Here is a 20195-nt window from a genome sequence, read left to right on the forward strand (position 1 = left end):
TCATGGTGTCACAGAACAGTGTGAGCCACCTGGCTTGTGGACAGACCATCAGTGAGTGGCTTGGAGGCAGGCAGCAGTATGAGCAGCCCAGGGAAACAGCTGAGAGTGAAGACAAAGGCATGGGGGTTTCGGGCTGGGAGGGAAATGGATGGCTCTACCTGAGCTGCTGGAGGACCACCAAAGTCACGTATTCAAAGTGGATAAGAAAGCTACCAAGGATTTCCAGGATAAACTGGCAATGAACCAACTTCCAGATCTTTCAGCTGGTCTTCAGTTTGTGGATCAAGGTCAGTGGATGGATGCCAGATGACTGTGAATGGCTCTGGAATTTGCCATATTACTTAAATTTTTTCTTGTAGTAGTGCAACAGAAAAGGAAGCAGGTGCTAGCAAGGAAGATGGCTGCAGATCATTAATGAGCCTAATTACTCCAGCTCTGTGTCTTGCTGAAAGTCAGCAGTTCTGGTGTGACTCATGACAAAGTGTGAAGGACCAGAAAACAACTCAGTTTGCAATGATAACAATTCTGTTTCAAAACATATGAAATGGTCAGACAGAAGAGGATGGAGCATCACAAATGTAGATGACTCTGAAGTGGACACTGAGGAAGCATCTGAGTGTATGAAAATCAGTTTTATGGTTAAGTCTGGGTGCATAAATAACAATTGTAGGCTTTTTAATATTGAGTACACATTGCATAAGATTAGCAAACAGTGTAGTCACAAGACAAAACTTCAACGATTTTCTGGAGAGTGAGGGATTCTGACTGGAGCTGAAAACCAGACATCTCATTCTTCAGTGAACAGGTAAACTCAAACATCCATTTGGAGGTCATTACAGCTTCTGAATTTGCAGTAAAGAACAGGTGTAGTATAATACACGGACAAATCCAAGCATGATTATTTTTTAAAGTGGTTTGTGCAATGTTTGGGCATTTGTCAGCAAAAGCAGTTAACAGCTTTCAGGAACAGTTGTAGGGTCCTCTCACTGAGAAAAGGACCTTGCAAAGTAAAATCAGGGTACTATCAAGCTGCATCCTGACACCAGCATCATGACTGGCTTTACTGACTGAAGTTCTTGTCAAATTAAAGCAAGAAGTGTTATTTTTTCATAGATATTCACTATCCAGCAAAGGCAATCAGCTCCATCGCTGGATTTTACTTCTAATTTGCAGGACCCCACATGTTGCCTGACCATCTACATGAGTACCTGCTGTACATGCAGCTATGCATATACGTACTTCTCTTTGCTCTCCTGGCATCTCCAGACTGTGCTGCAGGCGCCACAGAGGTTGTGTAAAGCCTGGAGAAGTCTCTCTAACACACCTTATTCTCTCCTGTTGCAGCATTCTGGGCAAGAATTTGAAAAGGATGTTCTTGCTGTATTACAAGCTTCACCACCAGAGCAAACCTGGGCTGTGTTTACTCTCCTTTTTGCTGTGTGAAAAAAAACATTGTTTATCACTGATCTCAGTTGGAGCCATTTGATGGTTTCTTTTTCAGCTCACTTTGCTTCCAATTCAATAAGAACTAAAAATAATAACATAGATAATCTAATTGCAGATCAGTAGATATCCTGGCTGCTCTCAGTCTCAGAACATGTATCCCACGTACACTGGATGCACACACACTGCATGAGCTTTCTAGCAGCAGTAGCTTTTCACCTAGGACAAGGGTGACATTTGTGAACTGTAAAGCCTATCAATGTTACCCTGCCCAGCTGATACAGTGCAGAGGCTTTCTTAAAATAAATAACATATGTTGATCTCTTTCTGTGATTGCATACCACAGACAAGGGGAAAAAATGTTTAAACCCTTGAATTTCATTTGCTCTGAAGAAATCTCTGCTAGAAGAAAACAGGAAAGCATTTGTAATATTAAAAATAGATTGCTTCCTGGAAGTAACAACCATGATGTTCTTATTAACTTTTTTTCCATGTTAAATGCCATATACAGAAGCAGAGCCACTCAGCTCCTACTTTTATTTTAAATTTGCCTGAAATACAAAATTTATATTGTAAATTTTAAACTTTGATTTTATTCTTTCTCATTTATTTTTATGCAATAATTTTCTATTTAAAATATGTTATTATAGGCTGTGATGGGAAAGACTGACTTTAGAGAAGCATCTCAACCTTAAATGTCATAAGTAAGCAGGGTAAATATTCCGGACTGTTACCTCAGCTTTTACTGGTTGTTGTGGCAGGTAAAAACTAAGTATCAGAGCAGAAAGATTATTACAAAAATAAATATTCTGAATAACATTACAAATTCTGCTAAAACCCTTGTCATAGGCATTCTGAGTTTCAGTGGCAGCTTGAAGCACATTGTACCTTGCTGCCCTGTTGATGCCTGAAATACAGACTAATTCCCCATGAAATTAACTGTTTATACACACTTGAGTTGTGTCCCCATGTTTTGCCTTGGATAAACAATGGCCAAAGTGGTTTATATGCTATGGTTGTTTTCCTTCTGAAAGGTGATTCCTTAAACAACTTCAATCAAAAGACGTGCGAAGATGAATGATGATTTTCTTTTTCCAAGGCTCTTTCAACCCTTGTTTAAGGTGCCTTTCTACAGTTAGGCTCAATTTTTCTATAAATGAATCACTGCTTTCTTGCCATTAATTGCAATCTTTTATTAGTCAATGATCCTTATTTTTACAGTGTAAATATTACACTTCAATATTAGGTCATTGCCAGTCATCTTGTTAACCAGATAAACCCAATGCCTTATTTCAAAAGCATGCAGCTTAATTCCAGGACAGATGAGTGTTGACGACATCCAAATGTTGATAGTAAAATTAGTTTATCCACATGCAACCCTTATCCTGTAAGTGGGCATGGCTCAGTATTAAAACCTTGTCCCTCCAAGCACATCTCATTTGACCTCCGTTGGCCCCTGGGGCTTGTCCCTGCTGGTTACGATGTAAAGCCCTGACTAGCCAGAGCAAGCTCCATCCTGGTCTTGCTTCTCAGGTAATTTGCTACAAGTTCTATGTGGAAATAGATAATAAAAACAAAAGAAATAGAGGCTTCCAACTACCTAAACTGGAGGACACAGAGTGAGAAGACAGTCTCTTACACTTTATCTTTTCCCAAGCCTGATCTCTTCCCAAGATCTGACTAAAACATGCAGCTTGGCCAGTGCAACAAGTCATCCTTCACACCACTTATTTTTTGATCTGTTTTACTGCACTCCTTTGGTGTGTCTGGGTAGCAGGGCCAGTTGGGCAGAAACATATCTGCTACCCTGCCTAGTCATCTTTACCTGTTCTCACTTCATTCAGGAGGTGAAGGGAATCATTTTCCCAGGCCAGTTGTCTTCATCCCTGAGCTCACGGTTGATGACTTCTCACCTTACTTACCAGGGACAGAAAAGGGAATGTTCAAGCGTGAATTCAAACTCCATTATCTCCCTACAAATTTGAGTTGGGTTATTGCAAAACCTCTCTCCTCCTTTGCTCTCTTATAAAATCTTGAAACCTAAATTAAAATAAATCAAAATTACCACTAAGACTAAAAGCACCACATGAACTTGACTTAGAAAAATGGAAACAAAACCAGATGATCAGATAAATGCAAGCTAATAGGAGCAGAAGGAAAAGAAATTGTGGTTTACCTAGTGAGGAATGCAGTGTTGGGAAATACTCTAAACTGCTTAAAAAGCACATCATTCCCTTTAAGGATGGATTCATGGAACATCAACAGCTGATGCAAAAAGAAGATCCTGTTTCTTTGGAGAAACACACCAAATGCTTTGGAAAGGGGATGTAGCACACTTTCTAAATCATGAAGCAGAAAAAGATACAGACACCTCGTTTCTTTGTAGGTCTTTGTTGAAGGTTCCTGTTAGTCCGTACTAGCTCTTTCCTCCACCATCTCAGGATCTTGCTTGAGATGGCCTGGAATGGTATGACCTTCCCCAGAGCTTCTGTCCAACATATCCCTCTATTATACATCAAATTCCCTGAGACACAACCACATCTGAATGTACTTGTGAATTATATGCCCTGTGATTATTTCCAGGCATCCAGAAACTAGGGTGTCTTCCCAAAGTCAAAACAGAGAAAAGTGTTTATCAGTAGACCAGAAGCCACGATTATTCAAGGTGATGGTGCTGACAGGTTCTCCCCTCTCTCTTATCCCTTTTTGAAATGGCAGGTTTTAAGTTTTAGGACTGATTTAAGTGCATAATCCTAACTTTTTCCTTTTTTTCTTTTTTTTTTTTTTAAAGAAGGGGAATGCTATAATATCTTTCAGCACAATTAGGTTGATATGATGCTGGTGAAATGACAACGCTTCCATTAATTTCAAGGAGCAGAAGCTGACTTTCTTATTATCCCTCATTTGCTATTCATTATGATGGGAAGAAACCTGCTTAACTGATATACTACCTGATGGATGAGCAAGTTACAGAAAAGTAAGCAGTAGGAATAATGGTTGTAATGGTAGCAATCAGAAGCCAATAAAACACATCTGATGCTGACCTCAATTAACACCAACATGCTCTCTCATTTTAGCAGTAATATCAAGTGACTGCTACAACATAGTTAAAACCCAGAGCTCCGTTTTCAAGCGATGCTTGTGACAGTTCTGTTTTCAAAACAAACAATTAGAGGCCACAAATCAGGATACCAAGTTGAAATGTGGTCTCCTGAGGATCTCATGATCCTGAGCTTGAGCTGTCAGATAAACACAGTACTGCTACAGAGCGAGTCACATTGCTTTTCTCATTCCAGATGATAAACAGGTGTAACCTGCAATTTTAAAATCCTGCCAGGAGTGGAGCAAACATCTACAGCTGGGATGACACAGGCATTCTTCCAGTTTATAAAGGCAGATAATATGAGATACTCACTGAGCAGCAGGCTTAACCTTTGAGGTTAGAAAGTTCAAACCAATTTGTTGAGAAAAGCTGAAGGCTTATATTAACAAGTCGTAGGAAAGGACTGGACAAGGAGAGGGACCTGGACTAACGGTGATATGGAAACTCCTACAGTCAAGACCAGTATTCAGGGTGGGTAGCTCAGGCTGTACTGACCTTAGCAATTTTGTTCCTTTTTGAAGGAACATTTTAGAAGCAAATCTTCCACTCCTGCTCATGGCTGAATTCTTTGCTCACATTACAGCTTGTGTAAACCAGGATCCCTTCAGACGATGCCAGACAAAAGGGTGAGCTCTAGAAACACAACTGACGTGCCCCAGCCACTGAAGGGCATTCGGGCTCCGAGTCAGATTAAAAACAGTTCAAAGCAACCTCCCCTCGCCACATACAGCGTGGTCACTGAGTCCTTGGCACCAGCTCATGAATCATGCTACAGAGTTGCACTGATGCTAATGTAGACATAGCCTTATAGACAATTCCTCTTCGTCAACAAATCCAAGAGTACTTACAAGAAATTACCCAGGTACAATGGCAAAAAACCAAGTGAGATTCTCCAGGATGACAAAAGGCTTACTCACCTTCCAGTAGAATTAATCTGAGCCTGCACCTTTTTTAATGCCTCACCAGCATTTGCAAGGGAGGGAATTCCCCACACAGCAGAATTTTGCCTGTCCTTCCCAGGATAATATCTCACATGACTGGAAAAAGACTCTCAGAAAAATCTTGAGCCAAACAAAACTGGGCATGTCTTTCTATGGATCACAACTGCATGTGGAAGCCCTAGCACTTGTGAGGATCCAGGCACTTATTCTGAGCTTTCCAAGGAGCTACATATGAAATTACATGTACTGGTGTCCTCCCGGTACTTGAAAGGCAATAGCGTCTGTATAATGGTATAATGCATGTAAAGATGTAACTGTGGCTCTGGCTGGGCTGGCTGCTGCTTTCTACATTGACTGCAGCAGAAAGCTCACAAAGGTCAGTGCAGAGTCCAAACATTCCAGGCAGACAATCCAAGAATGAACCATCATTGGTACAAGTGAGTGATGAATAATCCAGCATTAATTGCTAAAATGTTACAGTTGTCTATGGATGGAAAGAGCAGTTTACCCCCAGGCACATGATGTGACTCTTTGGGATGGTCCATGGCCAGAATTTGGACCTCGATGATCCTTGTGGGTCCCTTTCAATTCAGAATATTCTGATTCTGTGATAAAGATGTTTTTATCTTGGGTCGTAAATGGCTATACACCTCTTTCATTAGGACAGCCCACTTATCCCAGTTATTCCTGCTGTAGATATTTAAGCATATGTAAGCATATCTCCTGTTGTGTGGATTGAGGCCATCTAGCTCTTTTTTAGGTTTAAGTATTGAATTCTCTCTAAATGAAAGGATTGTCTCCTTTGAGTCAACATATCACCTGGACAGGAGCAACAGAAACTTAAGAGTCAGATGTCATCTATAGTTTGATCCTTTAAGCTTGCTGGTTGACATCCATTAATCATCACAGAGCCTTTATTTCTCATCTAGTATCATATAGACATATTGAATAGAAAATGCAAGAGATTAGACCCCTGTGGTAGCCCCCAGAAGAGCTCACAAGGCTGAGGACCAACTACCTCAAAATATTTTCTTGGCTTTCTGGGGTTAACTGAAAGACTGAAGTGACTCTGGACCCTCCAAAAGTTGTAGCTACAGTCCAATGAGATGCAAGGTCCCTCTGTATGGTCTTTGGAAAGTCAGTGAAACTGGGAGAGGCCTCTCTCTAATGACTGGAGAAAAGCTACACACACATGGTCAGAAAAGACCAAAAAGGACAACCCAGAGCACTGCAGACAGTCAGCATCACTTTGATCCCTGGGAAAATTTTGAAACAAGTACTCTTGCAAGATATTTTTTGGCATATAAGGAAATGAAGGTGATTGGTATCAGTTAGCATGGACTTAAGAGTGGTAAGTCATGTCTGATCAACCCGATTGTCTCCTGTGATAAAGTAACTGGCTTTGCAGGTGACAGGAGAGCAGTGCATGTTGTTTACCTAAAGCCTTTAGTGAGGCTTTAGAGGTTGCTGCTCACAATGATCTTGAACCCCATGTTGAAGCTCTACACACTGGATGGGTGGATAACTAGAGGGCTGAAAAATTGGTTGAATAATCAGGGTTTGAGGGTTAATGGGTCATCCTCCACCTAGAAGCTGGTAACAAGTGGGGTACCATGGGTGTCCATCTTGTAAACTCTTGTATTTAACATCTTTATCAATATCTCAAAGGGCGTGGTGAAATGCACTTTCATCTAACCTCAGAGCTGGCCATGCTTCAGCAGGAGCCTGGAGCAGAGACATTCTGTAGTCCCTTCCAAACTCAGTTATCTCTAGAACCTGTGAGAAGACATTAAATGCACTCCATGCACTTCTTTCAGAGAATATTAACATTTGATGTGTAGCATGCATCAGCATTCTTTGCACTTCATCACAATGCCTGCTGCAGGCAATTTCCCTGTCTGTTTTTTGCCTAGTGGGTATGTCCTTCACAGGAGACCAAGATGGGTCAAAAGACTTTGTTGCTGACAGTTCACATGCTGAAGCTGTGGTTTGGTTTTCTCTCTGTTTTCACTCATGCAGTGAATTTCAGCTCTCAGCTCTCACTTCATACATTCTAGCTGTCACTATGGTTTCAAATCAGTCCAAGGTTTCCCACTTAAGGAGTTAAAAAGAGGTGCAATATTCCAGCACTAATGAGTCAAATACTATAGCTGAAAAAGGGCTGTGTGTCCTGAAATAGATTGGAGAGGATCAGTGCTGTAACCAAGTTTCCGTGTGAACCTCTGACTTTTATAAATACCAGAGACTCTTTCCTTTAGGATCCCAGGTTTACCTTCCTCATCTGGCTTGTTGCTTCCTTTAGCTGCATTGGGAGGGGACTGCTGTTTTGTAGGGAGAAGCCTGGGTTATTGTTGTCTAACTGGACTTGTTGTTTTTTTCCACAGATACTGTCCCATGGGCTTCAGAAACTGTGAGGCCAGTGAAAGGTGATTTTTCTATGCACGGTTCTTGCAGAGACAGCAAAACTTAAAATATTGGCTGGATTAAAATCCAGGGTGAAACACTCTTGGGTTTCAATGAGAACAAAGTTTCACACAGTTCTTTCTGCAGGATGATGCTCCTCACAGGGAGGAGGTTTATAAGAGGGAAAAAATCCTGCGAACTTCAGAGAAAACTGGTTCCCTAGACTGTCTAAAAAATGTATTTGGTCATTGTGGTATAATATGTATGGCATTTAAGCTTTTGCATAACATCACTCTGATGGTTCTTGCACATCCTGGGCAGGAAATCACTCTAATATGATCACACTGTCTGCCTGTTCTCCCTTCCTGACCCCTGCAGTAACTTTTTAGTCAACTAACTATTTGAATCTACTATTTTCCATTTTATTACTTTATATATAGTCCAGTGCTGGCAAAAGACTTCAGATGGAGTTTGTGACTTATTAGGCACTAAGAAATCTGACCGCGAGAACAGGAGCCACAGCTAGTTCAGCTTCTATGCTTAGAGGGCAGACCTGTCTGCTTTCCCCTTTTATTTCAGTTTCAGGTGGTATTAGCATATTCTTCCTCTAATGAGTTTTATTTTAACATGACCTTGTCTGCAGAGAGCTGAGTTGAGAGAAAACCAGATGTAACTTGAGTTTTCCCTACTGCTTTCCTAGCAGAACAGCAAACATTTGTTCCCAGGGGCTGATTAGTTCCTGCTTTGACAATGCCAGTCACAGCCTTGCTTGCATCTCCATCTATTCCCAGCAACGACTAAGGAAAGCTATACCAGAGCCTTTCTAGAGTCTTGCTCTAAAGATAGCAGGGAGGGTGACTGAAATGTTAAGGTGTCAGAGTGTAGTGAAACAAGGGAATAAGGAAGAAACAACCTATTTAAATAGTTAACACCTAGGGTCTAACCTTAAAATTTTAAGGTAGAGTATTTTTAAGGGAGAATAAAGTAAGTTGTGTCTTAAATTTCCTGTGGCCCCACCCCAGATTTACAGAGATATTTGCAGAATAAACTTGTTTACAAGCTTACATTATACTTCTCACATGGGAGAACACTTAAAGTGAGCCAGTGACTTGCTGGAAAAGGACACAGATAGTAGTGAGGTGTCAGCTGAAACAGGGAGCTGGGTTTTCCAGAGGGCAGCTTTATCAGACTCTTTGTTCTGTTTCTTCAGCCTTATGGGAAAGGCTTGGAAGAAGTCAGACAGGTGAACTGCTGTGTTACAGTCTTGTGAAGGCCTCTAACCTGTATTGCATCACACATGGTTTGTACAACCCCTGGATCCAGATCTCTCACATACCTGCTGTGCATGGCCTGACAGAGCTGCAGCAGTACTGTCAGATATTTGGTGCTTGTCTGCACCAAGTACCAAGCTTTAAACCTGACAGGGTGTTTCTGCTCAGGCTCATATTCAGGGCAGTTTTTCATTTGTCTGCAGAGAGGCTGTTGATGCACAAGTCCCACCAGCTGCAGGACTGAGCTCAGTGTATCCAGCTATGTTTTGTCACTGGGGATTTTACTGAGGCCCGAATATTGACTCTCTCTTAATGGTTGATGCCACAGGGAAACATCCATAGACACTAAAGTAAACAGCCTTTACATGTCATGGGCTTTCAGCAGTTGTTTAGAATTTCCATGCTTTAGGCTCGAGGAAATTTTTCCTTGTAAAATTACTAACTACACAGGCATCCCAATGGTGTCAATGAGCTTTCCCTCTCCGTGCATTGCTGAGCACGGTCTCATGTTGTGTTCAGTGAACTTTGAGCTAGAAGCATGGAGTGATAAGAAAAATGTGATTTAGTTTTTCCTTTATGAATTACCAATTTACATTCACCTTTTGGTTTTTTCCATCTTAAAAAAAAATGGTAAACAGGTTGACTTCTTCACCAAGACTATGGGGAAGTACAGGATATATATATTTAGCACCAGTCAATCTGCTGAGAATGAGTAGGAAACTCATCAGTTCCTGAGGCTGTAATAGGTTTCCTCTGCACAACATGTTAGCAGCCTGATGGAGCTGAGGATATTCTGCCTATGTACTTGAAATGTCAGGAATGCAGTGTTTATTTGCAGCAAAAAGGCTGAAAATCAGGGCCCAAAATCTCTCTCCCAGAAGGTACATGGCTCTTCAACAGGCTGCTAGAGAGGTACAAGCTGTGCAGCTGGTACTTGGTGATGATGAAGCATCACTGAAATCGAACTGCAGGCTGCAGCCACGCATGTGAAGTACAGTGTCTGGTCCACTGTCCTTCACCCTCTCTTTGGAGACACAGTCATTTTTCAAGGGCTTGGAACCACTTAGAGCAATTTTAGCAGGATTTGTTTTACCAATGTATATGGTGCTCATTGCAGAGCACTTTGTGTGTTGGAAAACCCACATTTATCATCTTTTACATGCAGCCCAAAAACGGCAACACTTGCAGAGAATTAGTGTCAAGACAATGTTTTAGTTAACAATTAGAGCTTACAAGTTCACTTATAAAAGCTTCAGGGGATCATATTGCAGTACACCAAAGCACCATTCTAGGAGCTTTAGCAGTCGACAGTGGAAGCCAGAGGAACAGTAAATCAGCAGGATAAGCACATAGAGAACTTCTCCCAAACACTCTGTCTCAGTTTCCCATGATTTGCAGCTCAGAGATTTCCTGAACTTGTGATGGTGTTTTAGGTATTTAGTACTTCTGAATGCTTTCTTCTGCCATTAATTTGCTCAACAGTTTGCTCAACTGATGTAAATTTTTACAACCTGTGGAAAAGAATTTCACAAGTTTACTAAGCACAGATGAAAACTGTATTAATGTGTTTGCAGCTGATGGTCACTAGTTCTTATGCTGGAAGAGATAGAAAACAGGTTTTCCCTTCAACTCTACTTCTGTAAAACAAAACCTATGTGAGGAGCGACCAAAGTACTATCTATTCTCTGTATTATCTTATTGTCTGTGACACAAGTAAAAGGAATGCAGAGAACTCTTTTGATGAAGACTTTTACACATCTGAAGGAATATCTCCAAGTTTACTTGAAGTTCCTTCACTAGTGAAGAAAAACCAAGTACATAGTGGATAGGGGAAAATGTCTTTCTTACCATTTCAGAAAATGCCCCAGATGGGAGCAGTGGGTGACTCTCCCCCATTTGCAGCTCACAGCCACATAGACATACTGTGCTACATCCGAAAAAGGTTGCAGTGGTTTTAGTTTCACAAGCAGTGTTAGCTGGAGGAAGGACTGAAGCTGTGCCTCTCCACTACTGCCAGCACCCACAGCTTTCTCTCCTGCAGCTGCCGTGTCCCTTTTTATAGCTGTGATGCTCAGCAAACTATGTCCCAGGAGTTGAGTTCAAAATAACCAATCAAGCAACCAAATAACCCCACCCCAATTTGTTTTCAGTCATCTCTGTCCTTTGCTGGCACAAAAAACCCCACAGAACACAGGGTAAGAGTTAAGCCCAAGAGTCCTAAGGCAAATTTAGGGAGTTTCTTCTATTGAAGAAACTGCCCAACTCTGACACTTAATGTCAGAGTGTCAGAGAAATGCTGGGCTGAGCTATACTGAAAGTATATATAGTGCAAGTACAGCTCATGAAATGAGATGTACCTTACATTTTTTGCCATGATATATAAGCTCTGATGAACTTTGATCTGCCCAAACCTAAGGATATGCTATTAAAAAAGAAAAAGCATCATATAATGAAAAATAAAAAGCACTTCATCAATTCAGATGAGAAATCTGTCACAGACACTTCTGTGGCAAAGAGTTCTTCACCTTAGGCTAGTGAATTTTTGGAGTAATTGACAAACTGGTTTATGACATGGTGATTTGAATATGCATATTTATGTGAATATATTGATTTGCTTGAAAGCTATATAGTGGTCAGGAATTTTAATGATGTTTAGGAGTCAGAAGAGGGGAAAAATTTTTAAACATGCAGCAATGATTTTTTACAGTCTACTTGTAAAACTGTTAATTGAATACAAAGATTTAAGACTGAGGACAGATTTTGCAGCCTTCTCTTCAATGTCTAAGACATCTATCTCATAACGCAAAGCCCAGTTTCAGCAGAATTATAAAGATTCCTCCTTATTTGATTTCAAAGCTGGCCCCATAACAGACTCAATGAAATACAGCTATTAAGGGACTCTACATGATACAATATTGATTTCTTTAATAGCTATATAATTATACTGAGAAGCAAATTGCTCATCAAACTTAATAATCCTCCTGAAAAATTAGCAACATTAGCCTGCAAGCAGGCTTGAAATGACTAAAGCCATTGTTCTGATAGCATTACCAAACATATATTAATAGTTGTATTGCATTAGCTGCACACTCCCTGCTGTTTTAGTACTTAACTAAACTGAAATGCTAAATAGTTGTTGCCAATTTAAGAAGTTTATCAGACAATATAAAGATGCCTTTGTGACTGTAATACAAAACTACACATAAGTGCACCAAAAAAGTTCTGCTGGTGAAGTTATCTCCTAAGAGCTCTGTTTATGGGTATTACCCAAAGTTTAAAGAGAGCTTTTATACCCCTGAGTCTAACTGAGTAAGTCACTGATAAGATAGGCCTGGCTTTCCCTCTGTTCTGCTGGTTCATGGTGGTAAATGGTGCTCCTGTTTGTGCTGCATTTCAGTCACCCAGCCCCTGCCTTCTGCCCCTTATCCCTCCCTGCAGCCAGCCAGGAGCCAGCACAAACAGCCTGGGAACGGGGCGACGCTGCACACAGGAGACAAGTCCAGCCCAACCCCGGGAAACCTTTCACCAGCCAAAAATAGCAGTGCTGAGAAGATGCCGGCAAAGTCGGGTCTTGACATTGACTGATGTTTGCCAATGCTGCGGTACATCCGTCATGCGAGTCAGTTGACAAAACACGGTCCTCTTCTGACTGTCCCACACCCTCCTTCCTCCCGACGGAAGCCGGGTATCTTGCGGAGACCTGCTTCGGAATCATGCCAGACAGATGTCACCTTCTCACCAAGGGGCCCTATTTACAGGTTTGGGGAGATGCAAACAGATTTTACAGGAATACTCTGATTCGAAAGGGAAAGACTGGGAGATAGCTGTCTATAAAATCCTAAATAACATGAAGGAAGCGGGTAGGGAAAACTTGATCAACGTACTGGAAAATAGCTTTGGCCATCAAGTGAAAATCTGCATGCAAACAGCTCTTGCTGCAGGATGTTGCAGATGTTAAGGGTTACACATGAGTTCAAAAAGTGGAAAATCCATCAAAGGATGTTAAACATAAGGGTCCATTGCTGGTTCAGATGCCTTGCCCAACTCATCAGCTCTTAAACCATAGCCTGAACATGGTGAACAGAGAAATAAATGGAGCAAATGTACAAGTGAAACCCTAGAAAACGTCAGGAACTGTCCTTCCTAGGAATAAAGGGGCCCTACTTCTGCATGAAACATGCACTGTAAAGCAGCCTCTACGTAACTAGCAGCAAGCAGTGCTGGTCTTCCAATTTGACAGTGCAACCTGAAGGTCTCTAACAAGCAAAACCCCTTTGCTCTTCCTTGGTTCCTGGTGCTAAAGCACAACTCTCCAGTATAAGTACCTATGCATAATTAAAAAGGATATACACGATTATTAAAATTTTCTTTCAGTCTTTGGCTCCTCTCCCCTGCTCCGTGCAATACAGCACTGCCAAGTCTAGGCCGTGTCAGTCCCAAAACCAAGGCCACCTCTGCCTGCTGACCCCCACCAGCTGCAGAGTTAACCAGAGTCTACAGATCCAGGGTCTGGTACACTGGGAGTAAGTGATGGAAAACAACCTGCCATCTTCAAATGATTCAAACAGACTTTGCTATGTGCCCCACTATCATGGGGCACACAGCCATCACTACAACGGGTGATGCTGGGCCAAGCAGAAGTCTAGGCTGCTGAGCTCTCACTGGTACTGCTGCTTAGCGAGGCAGGACGAAAACTACCTTACATCTCTCTACAATGAGTGGCAATCATGCTTCTGACTGTAGTGTGAAAATAGACTGAGAGAAATAAAACTAAACACTCTTTGCGAAAACATTGCTAATCAAGTCACTTAGCATGACTATACTGAAAGAGAGAGCAGCATGGAGCTCAGGGAAACAGCTCTGTAGGATGGTGAACAGATTCAGCTCTCCTTGGAAAAGATAACTGAACTTCATTTCATACATTCCAACTTATAAGGAAGTCTTTTTTTGACCAGGACTCAGGAAACCACACGGCACTTCCATATTACCTGGCACCAGAGGCTGTGTCTGACATTACAGCTGGGTCTGTAAATCGAATTCATTTCCCCCCTGCTCTGCCCCAAAACTTACAGAGCAGTCATCATTCACCATAACATGTCATCCTAACAAGCTGCAAGGAAGAGATACTTCACATTTGAACCAACCGGTGGCAGACAGTGAACAATGCCTAGGTAACCAGAACACCCTTCATCATGAATCTGATATGTTTAACAGCTAATTAAACCTGTGTAGGGATTAGGCTTTACATTGTACAGTTTTATGGCAACAAAACCTGAGCTTCCTAAGATTACATTGACCAGCTCCTTATCTCTGATGCTGAGATGTTTATCAGCACCATATGTTACAAGCTCCTGCTATGTTTCCCAATGACCTTCGGGGACTTAATCAGCCTGAATGTCAGGGGTTGAGGAGCTGAGGACATATATCACAACACAGAATGCAACACTCAGCCAGGCAGAATAAAAATACAGGGCTGAAGTCCAAAGGAAAGGTCTCTGTCGGTTAACTCCTGTCCCTAATAAATTTGTCAATTAGAAAGAACAAACGTTAACTTTGTTTTCCTTGCCCTTGCTGTTGCTTTGTGAGGTCCCATACTGCGAGGTAACACAGGGTGTGTACTCAAGTATCAGTGATGAGGGGAAACCTCAGATGATTCATGGTTTGGGAATGTTTCGCATAAAAATAGCAGATTCCAGCTTTGTATCTGGAGGCTATCCATGCTACCCAGTTACGTTTTGCAGCCTTGGAACCATAAAAAGAGATGCCATTAAAAGGAAATTTTTGTCCCCAATGTCAGCAGCTCTGTGATTGTAGTGGTTTTAGTAACATACTGCTTTTATAATTAATAAGCACTCTGTCCCAAAAGTCTCCAGGCACGGTCTTTCGGGACGCCCGCATTAGAAGACATGGAATATTATCCTAACACTTTTATTCTCATGTGAAATGCACTTGTTTGCAATTGGAGATGCATTAATAAGAAAAGCTTAGGCTGGATTTGCCAAGACATTTCCATGCAAAGGATGAGATACATTTTACAGTGTCTTTTGCAGGGACAAGGATCTACCTACCATGCTTGAACACCCCTGCATTCTTCAGGTGGGCTGTGTTTACATTGATAAGAGCTGACATGAGCCATCTCCAAGCCCTGAAACTGCCTATTTCTGGCATGGCTGTGCCTGATTCCCCACATCCTAACCCACCAGCCATTACAGTTCATTCTGGCAGTTCCTCTGAACAAGACAAGTCAATCCCATCACTGCTTCTCCTCACTCCAACCCAGCTGCTCACAGTGATATGTTTGGATACATAATCTTGTAAGTGTCCCTTCTATCTGTAGCTTACTGGGCTCAGATCCAGGCTGAATTTCATGGATAAGGATGCTGATCCAAATGTTGACGCTTTGCTGCATGGCTGCAGGGTAGAGATAAAGCTGGGACTGGTTTGCAAGGCATTTGCAAATCTGTGCATTATATGTCTGTTGTTTCATTGAAAATATCCTTTTTGGAATTTAAAGCATCTCAAAGACAGATGCGGCATGACTAGGGTTCCGCTGAATGTGCTGTATTCAGAATACAACAAAAAGTCCAGGTGTTTTAAAGGATGTAATGGCCATGGTTTAAGAAAAGAATTGTGTAACTGGATGCCAAATATATGAACACATTTATAGAACCTTTGCTTGTTTCTGACAGTGAATATATGGTTTGGGTTGATTTTTTTTTTAGAAACCAATTTCCTTTCCTAAAGCAGGTGTGTGCTAGTTGCCACATTTTCCAGGCATATTTAAAACTATTTGGACGCAGAAGAGAGCTTAATTGGCTGATTAGGATTGTAAGCGTGAACTTAGTAACTGACATGGCTATGTCTTGAAACTTCATCAGTCTGCATCGTGGTGGGTGGCTCTTTTAGAGGTACCATGAACACCCAGGGAAGCCTCCGACTGCGTTTATATGGCACATATTGTGTGTTACACCAAGCTGGAGAGGAAAAAAGCTACAAGATGAGATGTCTAAACTGAACATCCCAAACTTTGGGTAGTGCAGGTATCAATGACACACCTCCATCTCCACCTCACTGTTAGGACTCTCCAACATGTGCCTCATCAATGTTCTCTCAGTGTCAGTACTTTATGTCCCTTGTGTAATAATACATAGAAGAGCATTTTCATTAAAGATATTGAAAAATATTGCAGAGGGGGGATGTTAAAGGATGTAGCATTGTCTGTTGAGCATACTCTGATTGCTAGACTGTTGCCTGGGAAGCAAGACAAATGTCAAATATATACATGAAAATACAAGTCCTTCATAGAACCCCTTGCACAAAATTTAGGAAGTCTCTCCCTTTTTTTTCTATCTGACCTCCCTGCTCCTGATTTCCTCGCTGTAAAATGCTTTAGATTTAGGGGGAGCAATAGAGAAACATTTACACCTTGATATCTCATAATCTTGTATTTGGGCAATGCACATAATGTGCAGAAGGCATCAGTCCCATATTCAGCCTGAGAAGAATTCAGCAGTGAGATCTCTCACTTCCTAGACAAGTGTTCTCACTATGCAGTAGCCTGTCTCATTTCAAACTGCAATAAAGAGAAGCTGAATTAAAGTCTGCAATTTGTGGCTTAATTTCCCTTGCACTTTATTTTAGCATAAGCTGTTATGTCCCTAGCAGTGGACAGCCTTGCCCTGAGAGCAAAGGCCTACACAGTGCAGAAGAGAAAGTTAAAAATTGGGCAACAGAGTGAAAAGGTAGGAGCTTTAAGTACAGATCTAAAATAAAGGAAGACTTCGCTGCACAAGAGCAGAGACGACATTTAGTCAGTGAGAAGTGAGCTGGAAGAAACACAAGTGGGAAAAGATGAATAAGGCTTTAAGGGAAAATGCCACTCCCCAGGCAAAAGCCACTATACAATTAGATCAACCATCCCCAACTGAACATAATAAACTCTTTCAGAGGAGATTCAGCTTGCACAAGCAGTCTCTTCCTCTGTCCATTTCTCTAAAGGTATTTATTGCCAACTGCTAAAAACCACTGAAGTTTCCTTGACTACACATGTTCATAGACTTGAAACAAGTAGTACTTTAGAATCTTCCCTATCAACAGAAAGGATATAATGAAAGAAAACAAACCTACTTGTAGCCCCCCACTGTAAATTTCCAGTCCCTTTTAATGAAGTGAAAGTTTTAGCTATTAAAAAATTTTGTGACCTTTGCAATGTTACAGAACACCGATACAAAATGTGAATAGTACAATATCTGTTATATAATATATATTTATATTTTAATATATTACATTTATTTCTACATAAAGAGGCTATAAATACTGTATATGCCTTATATTCATGGTTCCCAGCATTTGACATTATAGTAAGTACAAACAAAAAAATACTTAAAAAAATACAAAAAGAACTCAGTAGAAATAGCTTTACACTTTAAAATCTTGTAGTCCTCACTGTGTCTATCAATAGAGTTCTGGGACTACAAGAGCACAGGTAAGAAGTTGTCCAACAATTAGGCACAATTTCATCACTCGGAGAAGATCAGAGCTGCCATGAAACCAGCCACGGATTCCCAAGGCTACCTAAACTGAGATCTCTGCCACTCCAAACAGACTTTGAGTTTTCAAAGTGAAAGAGTCAGACCTAAATCTGTGGGAGGGGGGATGAAATGAGAGGTAGGGTGCCCTTAGGATGCCCCACCAGAACCACAGAGCTTCCTGTGTCCTAGGGTAAATGACATTGCCTTTTCTCCCTGTTGTAAGTGGTGATTTGGGGGGAGGGGAATATTTTTTGCAGCAGTTTCAGGCAGCTCAGAGGCAGGCAGGCAGGCATTTGGTGTGAGTCAAGGGTGCTGGGGATGAAAGGGGAGCAGAGCCATCCTCAGAGGTCAGGCACGGCCCTGCCATTTGAGTCCCATCACTCGGCTCAATGCTCTGCCTTCTCCCTGCTAACCAACTTCACTGAGAAAATGCAGCTCATGAGGACTTGTACAGCAGCCTTTTTCCTCTGCCAAGGACAGAGACCATCACCCCTACCTATATTTAGCCCAGCCTATGTTTAGTCTCAGGCTGTCAGTGAGTGCCAGAGCCTTGAGCTGGAGGTTCCTTTTTTTGTTTGTGAAGGTACAAGCAAGGAATAACTCTGAGAAACAAGAAGCCAGTGCCGTGCTGTTTCCTTCCTGGAGTCCAGCCACACAAGGGGAAAAACAAACAAAAAAACCCCCACAAAAGCAGGGATGTGCCATTATTTCGTACAAGTAGAAACATTTAAGTTGAATGCCGTGATGCTGCCTGCATCAGGCAGATGCTCCACATCTCCACAGGGTCAGCTCCTGCCATGGCGTTGGCACAGCCCACACACCACGGCTGGGGCTTTGCACCCTCAGCCACCAGCATCTCTTGAGGAAAGAACCCCAGTCTGGCACAGTGCAGTTTTGCTGCCAGATGCTTCTGCATCATCTTCAGGAAAAATAAATGTCTTTTCTTACAGATGCCATCTTTCAATACGTCAAACCTGAATACCACCAGCCCAGGCAATGAAGGCACATCCCAGGGGGAGCTGGAGCTGCCAGCTTCACCCTAGAGTGGCGCGGGGCTCTCGTAGGGGAGCCCATGAGCACGGCAGAGGGGGGGCGAAGCCTCCTGGGCACACAAGAGTTCCGTTTCCTCGCTGGAGTAGACGGTGGTGTCCATGTCATCCGAGTGGTATCCTGACTGGTACCCACTTGTCTGGTTGGAGGCTTCAGACATGACGGACTCATTACTCTTGCTGGGCACCAGTGTGCTGCAAAAAAAAACCAGAAACAGGGCTGAGAGAGCTGTGGAGAGAGCTGTCTTCTGGAGGGCAGGTGGGCGACTCCAGATGGCAGCTGCTTTCCATCACAACAACAACCAAAGCAAAAGGCTGTACTTAAACCTGGCTTCAAGCCTTTTTAAACATGCATTTGATTATAAGGAGAAACCTTTTCATATGCCCTAACTTCACTAATGCATGAAAAAGATGTTTAATTTTATGACAGTACAAGGAGTTAGATTGCAACCACAGATGAAATTAAGAGAAAGCTTTTAGAGGCTTTACTTCAGCTGTGGTGCAATTGTAACTGCAGTATATCAGTCTGCACTGAAGTTGTTCTGGAAAAAAATAATTCCTGAGAAGCTCTCAGACAGCATACGTGAGGTTTCAGCTCCATGCACACCACTGTGCTTCCTGTGAACTGCACAATGAAACCCCTGTAAAATGCTCTGAAAATACACCTAGGTACACCCTGAAAATTTGTGTGTCAGCTATTTAAAAAAAAAAAAAAAAAAGAAAGAAAAAGCAAGCAGAAAACCAAAACCAAGAGTTCAGACAGGTCCTTGTGCTCAGTTTTGTGCACCAGCTCAGTAGCTTCGAGGGCTGATTGATACTATTGCAGCTGATAAATACAAGTCCTTTCTGGGTGCTGACTGGCGCTTCCAAAAGCTGCATTACCTCTCCTCTCCTAATACCAAATGCAGATGACCAGGCATACCGGGCACAATTTTGCTTTCTGTTTTTGAAAATACTTTAAGAAAAGATTTTGTCTTCCAAACAATTCTACAAACCAATCAGTCTTCTGACATACTGCAGGTAAAAGGTCATATTCAATCCTATAAGCCTTACCTAAAGGGTATTTTCACTTGTTTTTCATTCTCTTCCAATGCCTTCAGCTCTTCAGATGCAAGAACCATCCCACTATCTGTCTGGTTTTCCTGCAAAGATGTTGGAAATGCATTAAATGGAAAAAGAATAAAAACACAAAAAAAATGTATAATAGAAGGAAGCATGTATAAATAGACAAACTCACCTCCTGAACAACTTTTACAGTGGTTACCAAAGGGACATCTTCAAATGTTTTCACACTCACTGGGCGGCTTTTTCTCTTGCTACCTTGTCGGTACTGACTGCAAAGAAAACAAAACAATAAAATTCTGTGTCCACTATCCACAACTTGGCTGCAAACAGCACAATGATATCAGAACCCTTTTATCTCTCTTCAGAGAAGTTAATCCTTTTGTCAAAAC

General features: G+C 41.8%; 1 protein-coding gene across 1 annotated transcript in view; it reads right to left on the reverse strand.

Moving 5' to 3' along the window:
* Positions 1 to 17304: 17304 nt before the first annotated feature.
* KDR (kinase insert domain receptor) overlaps positions 17305 to 20195 on the reverse strand; it is a 30626-nt gene continuing 27735 nt past the window's right edge. Inside the window, exons 28-30 of the mRNA XM_048304433.1 lie at positions 19979 to 20075; positions 19795 to 19883; positions 17305 to 18936 (exon numbers count right to left, since the gene is read on the reverse strand). Of these exons, the coding sequence (XP_048160390.1) occupies positions 18732 to 18936; positions 19795 to 19883; positions 19979 to 20075 (391 nt within the window). The 3' untranslated portion in view covers positions 17305 to 18731. The remainder of the gene's footprint in view (positions 18937 to 19794; positions 19884 to 19978; positions 20076 to 20195) is intronic.

The sequence above is a fragment of the Corvus hawaiiensis genome, chromosome 5 (assembly GCF_020740725.1).
Source record: "Corvus hawaiiensis isolate bCorHaw1 chromosome 5, bCorHaw1.pri.cur, whole genome shotgun sequence".
Lineage (NCBI taxonomy): Eukaryota > Metazoa > Chordata > Aves > Passeriformes > Corvidae > Corvus > Corvus hawaiiensis.